Source organism: Petaurus breviceps, unplaced genomic scaffold, assembly GCF_028583685.1.
Source record: "Petaurus breviceps papuanus isolate PSGF00001 unplaced genomic scaffold, PetGlider_PUasm1.0 140, whole genome shotgun sequence".
Taxonomy (NCBI): domain Eukaryota; kingdom Metazoa; phylum Chordata; class Mammalia; order Diprotodontia; family Petauridae; genus Petaurus; species Petaurus breviceps.
In genome coordinates, this window is record NW_027185698.1 from 17,149,125 (window position 1) to 17,163,758 (window position 14,634).

The 14,634-nt window shown below is 40.6% G+C and overlaps 1 protein-coding gene across 3 annotated transcripts in view; it reads left to right on the forward strand.

Moving 5' to 3' along the window:
• Window positions 1-1,510: 1,510 nt before the first annotated feature.
• The window catches only part of CCDC149 (coiled-coil domain containing 149), a 156,266-nt gene continuing 143,142 nt past the window's right edge, over window positions 1,511-14,634 (forward strand). For all 3 annotated transcript variants that reach the window (XM_069069060.1, XM_069069070.1, XM_069069073.1), the window contains exon 1: window positions 1,511-1,696. In XM_069069060.1, coding sequence (XP_068925161.1) covers window positions 1,637-1,696 — 60 coding nt within the window. In that variant the 5' untranslated portion in view covers window positions 1,511-1,636. The remainder of the gene's footprint in view (window positions 1,697-14,634) is intronic.

Below are 14,634 nucleotides of genomic sequence, written 5' to 3' on the forward strand. Positions count from 1 at the left end.
TAAATTATCTTGTATTTACCTCCCTTTTATACTATATAGTATGTCCCCCAAACTTCAGTTTTATGCTATTATAGCTATGCTACATATTATATAATAATATTTCATAAAACATAATATGTCATATTATATATAATCATATATGTTATAGCTATAATAGCTTAAAAGCTTAAAATTGCACAAAGATTTTTGGACATCGTGTTAATGTATCTTGTATTTACAGAGTTTATTTGCATTTATTTGCATCTCTCCCATTAGAATGTCAGTTCCTGGACCACAGGGATTACAGTTTTTCCCTTTCTTAATATGCTGTTTGATTATTTTGTAAGTACTTATGTGTTCCTGTAGTTCCCTCCAATAGAATATGAGCTTGTTGAGGGGCAGAGATTGTTTTATTTTTGTCTCTGTTTTCCCAATTTCTGGCATAATGCTCGGTTCATAGTAGGTACTTAATAAATTGATTAACTTTTCAGGGCCCCCAGGCAACTCTCTAGGACTGCAAAATAGTAAGTTGCACTGGCCTAGGTGGAAGGATTTTTCAGTAGTGGGAGTTTCTCAGTCTGAACCCTACTAAAATACTTGCATTATTTGCCTTCCCAGGTTGTTGTGAGGAAAGTACTTTGTAAACCTTAAAATGTTATCTAAATGTGAGTGCTTAATCAAGGTCCCTGATTGATTCTGGGCTCTGCCAGGGGATTTGGCACAAGGGCCTATGAATGAAGCCAGTTTCTTTCAGGGATTACCACTTTCTTCAGAGTTCCCTGGGATTCTGCATGCCCTATCTCAGACTTTCTTTTCAGCTGGGAAGTAGGGTTGGCAATAAGGATCAGCTTTCCTTAACTGTAGCTCCATTCTTCCATCTGCAAAGTGGATTTAAATTGGATTTCCCCACCTCCTTTCTGGATACTTTAAATAATCCAATCCCAGAGTAGAATGAAGATAAGGGGCATCTCAGGGGAGGATAGTCTAAATATTAACCAAGATGATTGAGCATTATTAATTATCTAAAAGGTGAATCCATGTGGGTCCATAGACATATTATGTTATTGGTGTGATTGTTAATAATAAAAACCCCAAATAAGAACGCATTGTCTTTGCCATTTCGGTAGGACTTGAAGGCCCTCGCTTCTGCCCCTGGCTAGGGCGAGCCATCTGCCGTCCACCCCAGGGTGGCTGCACGTAGGGACTTGGGGGTTGCGGGGGGGTGGGGGGGTGGAGGAAGGTAGGGGAAGGGAGTACGACTCCCTCCCTAGACCCAGTGTGAATGGCAGCCACCTCTGCAGTCAGTGGGTCTCAAAGGCGCGGGGCCTCTTGCTGCTGGAGCCCCGGCGGGTCAGGCAGGAGGGTGGCAGGTGCCTGTGCCCGGAGGGGAGCAGCAGCTCCGGCTGGGCTCCGGCTCGGGCTCCGGTTCGAGCTCCTCCTCCCGTTCCTCACGCTAAGGCTGACGTTGGGTAAACAGTGCGGGCAGTGGCAGCTGGAGGCGGCAGCGGCGCGGGGCGTGGGGCCAGTCCTGGCGTGGGTCTGCGGGCGCCCGCCCCTCCCGCGCCCCTCTCGGTGCCCGCCGAGGCCGCTTGGGGCTGGGGGTGGGAGGAAGGGAGCCAGGGCGGGGGAGGAGGTTATTGATGAAGCTGCTTCACGCATGGATGAGGCCATGAATTTCAATCGGACCGAGAGCGACTGGCAGGGGCTGGTGAGCGAGGTGAGGCAGCCGAGGACGTGCTAGGCGCTGCGCCCGGGCCCGGGGCCCAGGCTGGCTGTATGTGCAGCCGGGACTGGGGAAGGGGCCTGGGCCCCAGGCCGCCTCCAATTCTGCGGGGTGGGAGCGGGGTGGGGGGGAGCTGCAACAAGGAACGCGCCAGCTGTGGTTGGCTCCCCCCGCCCCCTCCCCCTTCCCCCAGGCGCGCAGCTGGCCGGATGACTGCTCCGAGTGGACGGTGGAGCCAGCCAGGTGTTTCCCTGACCTCCCTTTCTTCCCCACCGCATCCTTTCTCTTCCCCCCCGAGGCAACGCTTTTTTCTCCCAGCACTTTCTATTCTAACTGGACGTCACTCTTCTCTGGCCATCTGGTATCAGTCGGGGCGTGGGGGGCAGATGAAGGGGTGGAGTGGGCTTTCCCATTTAGGGAAAGGTAGAATTTTCTCTAGTGAGAATCTGGTCCTGGCTTTGGGACCGCACAGAGAAAGAGTGAAAGGGAGTTTTTAAAGGGCTTCTCTTCTTCCAGCTGTTGAGAAGCCTAGAGCCCAGAGGCAGGTTGCTGAAACATAAAGCCATTTCCTTTGGGAAGAACTGTTACCTTGTTCCTCCGCCTTCCACCTGGGCCTGTTAGTAATACTTGTGACAACACTGAGCCTGGGACATTTCTGTGGAATTGAGACTCTCATATAAGTAGAGTCTTAATAAATATCTGTTGAAGGAATAAAACAGGGACAGGAATCAAGGTATATGTCAGTATTTGAAAGGAACAGTCACCCATTTTCTTCATGACATCACTGGATTGTGGATGTGATCTGATAGTGTTGGGGTCACAGTCAGACATGACTGAAAAAACAATTGAACAACATCCTTCCTGAAAGTTTCCCTTCAACAATTCAGTTCAGCAATCATTGATTAAAGGTCTATTATGTGGAAGACACTACAAAACCAAAACATAACCCTGCCCTCAAGAAGCTTACAATTTCCTGCCTTCCCTTCTTGCCCTACATTCCCATTATGAGCATTAGCTTGCCATTCAAGTGATGGTTAGCAAAGACTTTCAGCCTTCTCCATTACTCAACGAACATTTATTAAGCATCTGGTACTTGTGAGACGGTGCTTGGTGGCCCATGTTCTTGAATAGTTTATGTTGTGTTGGGGGAGATGTACATATTTAAGTATGTACAAAATAAATACAGTTAATTTAGAGAGGAAGGACACTACCATTAGGGGGATCAGGAAAGGCTTCATGTGTAGGAGGTGGAGCTTGAAGAAAGTAAGGGATTCTCTAGGAGGATGTGAAGAACTAATGTATTCCAGCTATGGAGGATGACCAAGTGCAAACATATAGAAATAGGAGACGAAGTGTTATGTGGGAGAAAGAGCAAGAAATCCAGTTTGCTTGGGAGTAAACGATAATGAAGCTGGAAAAGTGGGTTGGGACCAAGTTGTGAAGAATTTGAATGACCAAAGAGAGGTGCTTATCTGAGGGACGATAGGGAGCCCCTGGAATTTGTTGAGTAGGGGAAAAGATGTGTGATCCCTGGGCTTAAAGATAGTTACTTTGGCAGCTGTTTGGAGGAAGGATTGGAGCAGAGAAAGATGATGCAGGGAGACCAAGTAAGAAGCCATTTCAGTTGCGCAGGTGATAGGTGATCAAAACCTGAAAAGTGGGGGCTGTTTGAGGAGGGAGAAGAGGACAGATCACAGACTCATAGACTCAAAGAACTGGAAAGGGCCTCAGGGAGAATGGAATCCAACAAGCACTGGTCCAGGCCCTGCTTGAGGAGTGCCAGAGAGGGGCAAATGACTCCATGCTGGGGTGGTCTGTTCCACCTTGCAATAGCTCTAATTGTTAGGAATTTTTTTTTTTCTGATGTGAAGTCTAAATTTTCCTCTTTGCAATTTACATCCACTGCTCCTGGTTTTGCCCATTGGGATCAAATATAATCCTGCTTCTACATGGTAGCACTTCAGATCCTTGAGGACAAGTATCACATCCTCCCCCTCACTCTCTTCTCCAGTCTAAAATTCTTTCAGCAATTCCTTACTTGTGCCATGTATCTCAGACCCTTCAGTGTCCTTCCTGGTGGCCCCCCTTGGATGCTTTTCCAGCTCACCAATGCTCTTGCACTGTGACACCCACAACAGGAGAAAGTCCTCCAGCTGTAGTCTGGTCAGGGCAAAGCATCAAAGGATTATCTGGGAAATCTTTTTTTTTTTTTTTTTAATGTAGCCCAAGGTGAGGAAGATTAAAGTTTTTTGGCTGTCATGTCCTTTTGCTGACTCATACTAAGGTTGACTCAACCTGTGAGTTCAGCTCTGCAGGGAACTCCTTGTGCATCCACATTGGTCTCATCAGACAATTCCTGTTTTCTGTCCTCATGGGAATTGTTTCCATTTGTGTCTTTAGCATTTCATTCTTGAAAGCTTTTCATCCCTCCTGGGCTAACTTTGTTGTAGGATTTTAGTTGCATCTAACCTTCCTTAATCTTTCAAAATGCTTTTTCCATATCTAGGGTGCATGCCAGCCTATGCCTGGCTTTCTTCTCTGTCACTGACTCTGGGAGGGAGTGGTTAAATTCCTCTCAATGCTTCCATCATTTTCACCTTAGAGCCTCATTCCGGTCCCTATCTCTCTGTCTCTCTCTTCCCCCCTCCCTCCCTCTCCCCATCTCCCTCCCTGTCTTTTCCCTCCCTCTCTCTAGTCCTCTCTCCTTTTCTTCCTCCTTCTCTTTGTCCCTTCTTTGGGGGAAGGGGTTAGTGGGTGGAGAATCTTAACACAATAAGCCTCAATCAAGAAGGCTGAGGTATCCTAGAGCACAATGTTCATTTCTGAAATAGCAGTTTTATATTTTCAATACTAGTCTGCAGAACTAGCTTTGTATTTCTATATTTCCCCTTTCCCTTGCCTTGGAGAAGCTAATTGTGAAGCTAACGTGATTCGATTCATCATCCCAGGGTACCTATTTCTGGACCAGGATTAATATAAGTGAGGGATACAAATGTGTATATCGACTTACTTCCTGCCCTCAGGGAACTTGCAATCAGACTGGGGACACTGACTTTACATGAGAAGCTACCAGCAAACAACATAAGGCAGTATATATTGAAGTGCTAAATTGAATATAATTGAATGTAGTACCAACCCAGAAGTGTGGATGGGGTTTTCCAGTGGTCCTTGAAACTGGGCTAGGGGAATAGGAGGGTCTCTCTCCAAACTTTGTTCCCTTACCCTTATATATTTATACTTCTGTAAAATATCTGTTCCTATAAAGGTCTCCAAGCATTAAATTCAAGGAGAAAGAGAATAACGCTACCTGGGACCCAACTCCATCTATTTCCCTGCCTACAGCCTTTTAATCAGTTTGTTTTCCTGTTTACCCACAGGTAGTTATTCTCATTTAAGATGACCCTTTAGAGATCATTTTTATTTTCATATTTTTACTGTAACAAGCTGAAATTACCACTCTGTTTTAGGCCCCCAGGTAAACAAAGCCATCTCCATGAAAGAGGCACGTCTAGTTTTCTGTCTTAGAAATTAAATGTCCAATGCCAGGAAAATGTTATTTTCATTGCTGCTGAAGCTGAACTTCCAAAATCCTGATCAAATCTTGAAATGATTCACCAAATCAAAAAACTTTTGATGTACATACAAAGTATGAATTATAAGGCCCCAAATTTTAAAACTGTATTTTTCTTAATACCTTCCTATATTATGTTTTCCTATGTTATAGAAATATAATTTAGTTGAAATATTATAGTATTATAACATAATATTATTGTAATATAACATATATAATATTATAGGAATAATCTAGTCCAAATGATACTTTGTTCAAAAGTATTTTTTGGCATTTTGACAAATTAAATTGTGATGCCATAAGTATTTGGTATTTGCTGAGGTATTTGCTTAGGTATTTGCTGAGGATCTGTGTGCCCAACACTGTGTTAACTTCATTAGGTAGTATAAAGAGACATGTATAGAATCATGGAATTTCAGATCTGGAAGGGATATCAGGTGTTCTCTAGTCTAACAGATATCTGAACAGGAACTCCCCTGCAGCATCTCTGACAAATGCTCCTCTGGCTTATGACTTTCAGTAACAAGAGGACTCATTCATTTTCAGAACACTTGGGGGGCAGCTCTGATGGCCAAAGACATTTTCTCTTATATTGAGTCAGTGAGGCATCCAACACCTAAGTGCCTACCATCTATCTGCCAGACTCTGTGCTAAGCGCTGAAGATACAAAGAAATGCCAACCACAACAATAGCAATGGCCCGAACCCTGAAACAGCCCTTGTTCTTCAGATCTCACAGCACTGAGCTGACCATTTCCCCCTCTCTGCTCCTAGTTCTGCTCTGTGGAACCCAACAGAACCAATCTCATCTCTTCCGTATGACAACAATTCAGATGTTTCAAGACAGCCATAGTGCCCCATCTAAGTTATCTTTTCTCTAGGATAAACATAGCCAACAACTAATGGCTCTTTCTGTTCCAGGCTTTTCTTTTCTATGATTTTGTTTTCTGGTCTCCTTCTTCTGAACACCCTTCAGGATGCTAAGGATTTTCTAAAATGTAGGGTCAGAACTGAAGACAGTCCTCCAAGTCTGGTCTGATGAGGACAGAGGAGCTGGACTCTGACCTCTTTCTTTGTGGATACTATGCCTCAGTGTGACCCAAGATATTTTGTTGTTATTAGTATTTTGCTGCCAACTCATATTGAATTTATAATCCATTTAAACTCTAATATTGTTTCCATAGAAGGGACTGTCCATCTATTCTTCTTTCTCCCATGCTATTCTTACACAGGTTGTGTTTTATTTTTTTTTGTTTGTTTTTTGCTTTTTGGAGGACAGTTGGGATAAAGTGACTTGCCCAAGGTCACACAGCTAGTTTTTGTGTTAAATGTCTGAGCTGCATTTGAACTCAGGTCCTCCTGACTCCAGGGCCGGTGCTGTATTCACTGTATCACCTAGCTGCCCCCTGTTTTTTTTTAATGGAATTTCTTATTCTGGTTCTGCTACTTATTCCCCTCAGTCCCCCCCTCCCCTCCCTCTGGGGCAAGTCTAGGGCTTCACACTTATTTGTATTAAATTTCATTTTTTCAGATTTGGCCCATTAGTTCAGCCTGTTGTGATTTCTTTGGATCCTCCTAATTATCTTCCCTGCCTTCCTGCTTCATGTCACCTGTGAATGGGGTGCCTTTCATGCATGGCCTGGACTAGTCAGCTACTGAGGGCCCTTCCAGTTCTCAGATGCTGTGATTTTGAAATTTGCCAAGCATGCTATTTATGCCTTCATTCTCATGATCGATAAAAATGGTGAACAGCACAGGGCCAAGGAAGCATTTCTAGGGCACTCTGTCCACTAGAGACTTCCTTCCAAAGCTAACAACAGCTCATGAATGACTTGTCAGTCATCTTTGGGTCAGGTCATTTACCCAGTCCATTTATTACCATTTGTATTATCTGCATTATCATTTGTCCCACATTTCTCCATCTCATTCTCAAAGACAACATGACACTCTTGTCAAGTGCTCTTCTGAAATTAAAGTGTATAATATCTGTAGTATTCCTCATGTGTGCCTGACTAGTTACTCTGTGAATAATCAGGTTTTTATGCAGCTGGGTGGTGCCGTGGGTAGAATGTTAGGCTTAGAGTTAGGAAGAATTGAGTTTGAATTTGACCTCGGGCATTTACTAGCTGTGTGACCTTGAACTTGTCATATAACCTCTGTTTACCTCAGTTTTTTCATCTGTAAAATGGGGATAATAACCCCTACATTTCAGGGTGGTTCAGTATAAATCACATGAGATAATATTTGTAAAGCTCCTAACACACTTCTTGGCATATGTTAGGTACTATATGAGTATAATAGTATAATAATATATAATATAGTATAATAATATAATTAATATAATAATAATGTAATAAAATAGTATAATAATAATAATAATGCCATACTGGCTCTTGGTGATTGCAGTTTCCCTTTCTGAGGGCTCACAAATCTAACAAAAGCTAGCATTTTAGATAACGCTTTTAAAGTTCATAAAGAGCTTTTATATTTAGTATCTTATTCAGTACTGCAAAAAAACTGGGAGTAGTTGCTTTATTATCTCTCATTTTACAAATGAGGAAACTGAGGCTGAGAGAGGTTAAGTGACTTGTACAGGGTCACATAACTAGTAAGTGTCGGAGGCAGATTCCGAACTCAGATCTTTCAGAATTTGATACCAGTGTCCTACTCACTCTACCATCTGTCTGATTCTGAGAAATTTTGTCAGGAGTTAATGTCCAGGTCCATGGCTTGTAGTTTGAAAATTCTACTGTCTTTCCTTTTTGAAAATTGATAAAACTTTGTCCTTACCCTTTAAGGAGCTGCATTGTAGCTGAGAAAACAAGATAAAAATACATGTAACAGCATCAAACAAAATAAGATGGTATGTAATTAAAGGTTAAACTGTGGTACAGACAGTGCTACTGGTGATTAGAGAATAGAAAGTAGTCAGGGAAAACTTCATGGAAGAAGTTGTGAAAGAATGGGAAGGAAGTATATGGCTGATAGTAAAATAGGAAAGGAAACAACACACAGCATGGGGCCTCAGTTTCCTGAATTGTAAAAATAAGGTGTTGGATAAGATCACTGCTAAAGTCTATGTCACCCAGCTCTAAATCTACAATTCTATGATATTGGGAGCCACTGAAAGTTTTTGAACAAAAAGATGAAAGCAGTTTTAGAAAGGTTAGTTTGGCTGGATGATTTAGAGAATAAAGAGGAGTCAGAGAGAGCAGCCAGGAGGCAGTTGTAGTTATCCAGGTATGAGACAATGAGGACTTAGATTAGGGAGGCATCAGCCTGTATAAAGAGGGAAGGAAAAAATTGATCATCTTTAGTGAATAACTAGATATGGAAAATGGGAAGGAATGAGTCAGAGATGATTCCAAGGTTTCAGGATGGAGGATGGAGGTGTCATTGACAGAGAGAGGAGAAACTCAGATATGGGGCTGAGTTGGAGAATGGGGAAGTGGGGAAGAGGATGATGATAAATATTTTAGATAAAATATTTTGTTATTTTATAAAAAGTGAAAAAAGTTCCCTGAATGTCTTTGAAACTCTTGTTAAAAGGCATGTTCACTTCTTATTAGGAATATTTTTGATGTTCAGCTATCTTCATAGTGGCAGGCTAATTCCAGAGTAAGTTTATTAAAATTAGCATGTGGGGGGAATGAGTACAAATGCTATTTTTAACTAATCGGATTCATGTTCCCTCCTGTACAGGGAGATTCGCATATGTGCTTCTAAAATTGACAATTTCTACTCATGTAAAAAATTAATTTAGTGACTTTCACATTGAATAAATACATTGGATAAAAATTGGAAAAAGGAGTAATAGGGCAAAAATAGGTTAGTGAATTTGGCTAGTATCTGAATGACAATTACCACTCCATTTGCCCCTCCCCAGTCTCTTTCAGACATCCATGAGTATCATAATGGAGCTTTAGGTACTCTGTAGGGGATCAGAGGAAACCATGAGGCCCGCATTGCTATGTTGTTAGACTATCCCCAACAGGGCTGGTGGCAGGTAAGATCTGATTCCCAAGGGGTTATTAGGATCATAGATTTTAAGCCAGAGAGAACCTTGGGCAGCTAGGTGGCAAGGTGAGTAGAGTAGAGCACCAGCCCTGTAGTCAGGAGGACCTGAGTTCAAATCCGGTCTTAGACACTTAACACAAAACTAGCTGTTTGACCTTGGGCAAGTCACTTAACCCCAATTGCCCTGCCTTCCCTCCTCCAAAAAAGCAAAACAAACAAAAACAAAAACAAAAAACTGGAGAGAACCTGAGAAGTTACCTAGTCTAACCCCCTCATTTTCTAGATGCAGAAACTGAGATCCAGAGGTATTAAGTGTTTCACTCAAGGTCTCAAGTAGTGAGTGGCAAAACAGAACTTTCTCTGATTTCAAATCTAGCACTCTTTCTGCCATGCCTCATTGCCTTAGTGTTCAAGTGTGTGGTTATTTCTTCTTTTTCCAGTCTCTTGACTCCATTCTTTCTTCTACTTCTACCACCCTAATTCATGCCCTTATTACATCATGCATAATTATAATAACCTTATGTCTTGTTTCTATGCCATTCTCTCACCCCTCCAGTCTATTCTATGCACCATCACATTCATCTTCCCAGAATATCACCTTTCATGTGTCCCCCCACTCTGCTAAAAAATTCTCAGTAGATTCCCATTCCAGATGGGATAAAGCAGAAACTCACTAGTATAGTATTGAAGACCCTCTGTAATCTAGTCACAGATTACCTTTCTAGCCTTTGCTTAGTAAATGAAATTGGCAAGTATATTTCATTGAAGTCTAGAATATGGCCAGTGGCGATCCCTAAATGTAAAGGGTAGTGTGAGTGCTCTAGGTCACGAAGCACAACCTAATGAGATTTGTAGGGACCAGCAACATTGAGATGCATCAGAGAAAGTTACCAACTTCACACTTTTGCCTCTAGTTAATTTTGCTCCTAAGTTGGATAGTACAGGGGCATCTGAATGGATCATGAATCAGGGCTGTAGGATGGAAGTTCTTAAGATTCCTCAAGTCCCTGAATTTAGCCCAGAGAATCTCTGCTAGAATGGATAGTTTTGGGATTTCTATTTTGGTGTTTAATTGGGGGAATGTTAATTTGTTGTTTTTCTTGTTTGTTTTTTTTAGTTGCATGTTTATTCATTGATCTATTGTTTCTTTCCTTTATTGATGTAAGATTTTTGAGAAAAATAATTTTTCCTATGTATTGCTTTGCATTCCATGAACTCAGTATATTGTCTCATTATTGTCACTATCTTTAACAAAATTACTGATTGTTTTTATGATTTTCTCTTTGACCCACCCATTCTTTAGGATTAGGTTATTTAGCTTCTGATTGATTTTAAACCTATGTTTCAAAAGTCCTTTATCTAATGTAATTTTAAATTTTATTGTGGACAGAAAAAGATGCATTAATATTTCTTCTTTTCTGCATTTGTTTATTTTGGGCTCTGCTCAGTTCTGGAGGAGAAGTCAAGCCTGAGCTTCTGTCTTTTTTAGGTCCTTATGTTGTGTTCACAGCTCAGTCTTAGAGCCTGTAAATATTTGGTGCTTCCAAAGTGTCATGATCTGAGAAGAAACCTGTTTACTACCCACTTGGTCGGAGCTCTACAAGTTCCTGACCCAGGTTTAGGTCTGTTGGACTGTGTATGGTTGAGTTTCAGTAGACTTTCGCTGGACTCATTCACTTTTAGCCTGCTGGGAGGTTCTGCAGGTTCATACTTGAAACAGAAAAGACACAGAAAGTTAAAATAAGAGACTGAAGCAAAATCTATCATGCTTCTGCTAACGTAAAAAAGGTGATGGGTAGCAATCATGGTCTCAGACAAAGCAACATCAAACAAAGACTGAACTGCTGGCTCCTCTTTGGTCTTGGGCTCCTGGCATGATTGTTCTACTGCAGTTTATGTGTAGGGTTAAAGGTTCAAACTGAGTCCCTCCTCTGCTCTTGGACTCAGAGTCACACAGCTAAGGTTTCTGGAACTTGTTTCTTGCTTTGTACACAATTTGGGCCCCACTCACTCTCCACTGCTCCTCTCTGCCATAACACTGTGACCTGGAACTGGGTAATGGGTTACAGAGCTGCCAGCTAGAACCTGTTCTTGCTCCCTTTCACTGGTTCAGAGATTGCCTGGGATCTTTTTCTGCTTCGATGCTTCCTTCCCTTGTGTTCAATTTCAGACCTCTTATTGTCCCTGGGTGTTAGAATACTCCTTACCACTGCCACCACAATGGACTCCTGGAAACCCTCAGCCCATAGCCCAAAGGACTCTGTATCTTCCTAAGTTACCCTGGGCTTTCTTGGCTTTCCTTATTGGAATTCCTGGTGTATTTTCCAGGTTGTTATGGAGGAGGTATGCTAGGTGAGCTGAGCAAAAATGCTGACTCTCATGCTGCCATCTTGAATCATCTTGGTTATTTTTATTTTTTTTTAAAGCAATCAGGGTTAAGTAACTTGCTCAAGGTTACACAGCCAGTTATTTCTGGGTGTGGTGCTAAGTGTCCAAGCCCGGATTTGATCCCAGGTCATCCTGACACTGGAGCTGGTGCTCTTTACTTGCTGAGCCACCTGGCCATCCTGGTTATTTATTTATTTATTTTTTTTTGCAAAGGTGCCATAAATAGATGAAAAATAAGCATACTCCTTTCTATTCCCATTCAGTAATATCTAGAGGTCTATTATATCTAGCTTGCCTAGAATATAATTTTCTGAATATCTCATTCAGGTTCTTCACTTGTTTTTGCATATTTTTGATTAAATTTATCTGGGCCTGAAAGAGATGAATTGAAGTCCCCTACTATTATAATTTTGTTGTCTAGTTTTCCCTGTTACTCATTTAACTCTTCCATTAAGTAAATGTTATACCATTTAGTACATATATTTTTAGTATTAACATTAATTCACTATCTATATTACCTTTCAGCAAAATATAGTTTCCCTTTTATCTCTTATTTAAGTCTACTTTTGATGTTGCTTTTTTAATATCATGATTATTACCTCTGCCTTTTTTTATACTTTAGCAGAAGCATAATAGATTTTGCTTCAACCCCTTATTTTAAGTCTCTGTGCATTTTACTATCTCAAGTATATTTGTTGTAAGCAACATATTATTAGATTCTGTTTTTGCATTAGAGATTTGCAAACCAAAGTGTTATATGCAGTGTAAGTGGGAAAGTTATTGCTGTTCAGGGGTCCTGGCATTTGAGTTGGACTTTGAATGACAGGGAGGAATTCAGTAGTTAAACAGGGGAAAAGAGGATCTTCTAGGCTTAGTGAATAGAGAAACAAAGACATAGAGGTGGGAAAGGGCATAACATCTTCAGAGGGAAGAGAATAATCTAGTGGGGGTGATAGGATAAAGTGAAAAAAGGGATGTGAAATAAGATAAGTCTAGACAAGTGGAACATTACTGCACCAGAAGATGGGACTAAAGGAGTTCTCAAAAGCCAGACCAAAGAGTTTGAACTTTATGTAGTATACTACAGGGATAAACTGAATATTTTAAAGTAGAGAAATAACCTGACCAGTTGCACATATAATACAGATTGTGTGGAAGATGGATTGGAAAGGGGAGAGAATGTAGGTGGGAGGATCTTTTAGGAAGATATTGTAGTAAATCTGTCTTGTGATAATGACAGTCTATGCCAAGGTCATCCTGGATCAAATAAGATAAGTGTAAAAATGCTTAGCACAGTGTCTGGCACATAGTAGTTACTATATAAATGATTTACTTCCTTCTCTTTCCCTTCCTAGTGAGAATAAAGAGAAAGGAACAGATATAAGAGATACTTTAGAGATAGACTTGATAGAACTTGGTAAATGATTTGGTTTGAGGGATGAAGAAGAGAAAAGAATAAAAATAATCTCCAGTTCTTAAACATTAGAGAGTTGTATCACAAATTATGAAACTAGAAGGAATAACAAAGGAAAACACAAGGTTATTTTTAGAGGTTATGGTGAGATATCTAGGAAAATGACATATAGACATTTGGAGAAACAATCTGAAACTCAAATGAGAAGTTAGGAGTGGAATTATAGGTCTGGGAGTCTTCTACTTAGAGGTGGTAGCTGAAGCTATGGGAGTAAGAAACAGAAGGAAAAAGAAGAAGGGGCTAATCAAATTAGCATAGATGCACAGGGATCTAATTCATTGACCAGTCCATATTTTAAAGTTGTACATCCAGAAGGTGAAAGCAAGGGAAGTTTAATAGAGAATGAATAAAGAAACGTGGCATAGCCCTGTAAGAATAAGGTTAGAAGTACTAAACCTTAGAAATGAGCTTAGACTGGTAAGGAATACTAAGGAGAGAAAAAAAGGGTTTTGTTTTAGGTGTGTTTTCTTTAGCTTCATTGAGCAAAGATACAAGAAGGGATAACAATAATGCTTAGGGTGAATTGAATGATGATCATGAATAAGAGAAGAATTTAGAACCACACAAATTTTATTTTCCTTCTTTTTCTCTGGCAAGAAGAATGCTTTTTATTTATTTTAAATTTAATTTTTAAATTAATACAGTTTTATTTTTTTTCTCCCTCACATTCTTTTCCTCCCATGATCAACACAAAGAAAAGGAAGCAATCATTTCAAAAAGCCAGAATGGCTTCATCAAGAACAGATCATATCAGGCTATCCTAATTAAGTTTTTTTTTTAAACAGTATTTTATTTTTTCCCCAATTACATGTCAAGACAAATTTTAGCATTCATTTTTACAAGATTTTAAGTTCCATTTTTTCCCCTCCTTCCTTCCCCTCTCCTCTTCAGAAAATGGTAGGCATGAGGAGTCCATCAATTCTTTATCCGGATGTGGATAGCATTTTCCTTCATGAGTCCTTCACACTTGTCTTGGTTCATTGTGTTGCTGAGTAGAGTTGAGTTGATCATCACATAATGTTGCTAATACTATGTACAATGTTTTCCTGTTTCTATGTATTTCGGTTTGCATCAGTTAGTACAAGTCTTTTATGGTTTTTCTGAAATCTGCCTGTTCATCATTTCTTATTGCACAATAGTATTATACATTCATATACCACAGCTTGTCCATCCATTTCCCAACTGAGGGACATCCCCTCAGTTTCCAATATTTTGCCACCACAAAAGGGCTGCTATAAGTATTTTTGCATGTGTAGGTCCTTTCCCCTTTTTTATGATCTCTTTGGGATATAGACCTAGTAGCGGTATTGCTGAACCAAAGGGTATGCAGCATTTGGTTGTCGTTTGGGCATATTTCCAAATTGCTTTACAGAATGGTTGGATCAGCTCACAACTCTACCAGCATGCATTAGTGTGCCAATTTTCCTATATGCTCTCCAGCATTTATTGTTTTCCTTTTTTTGTCATATTAGCCAATATTAAA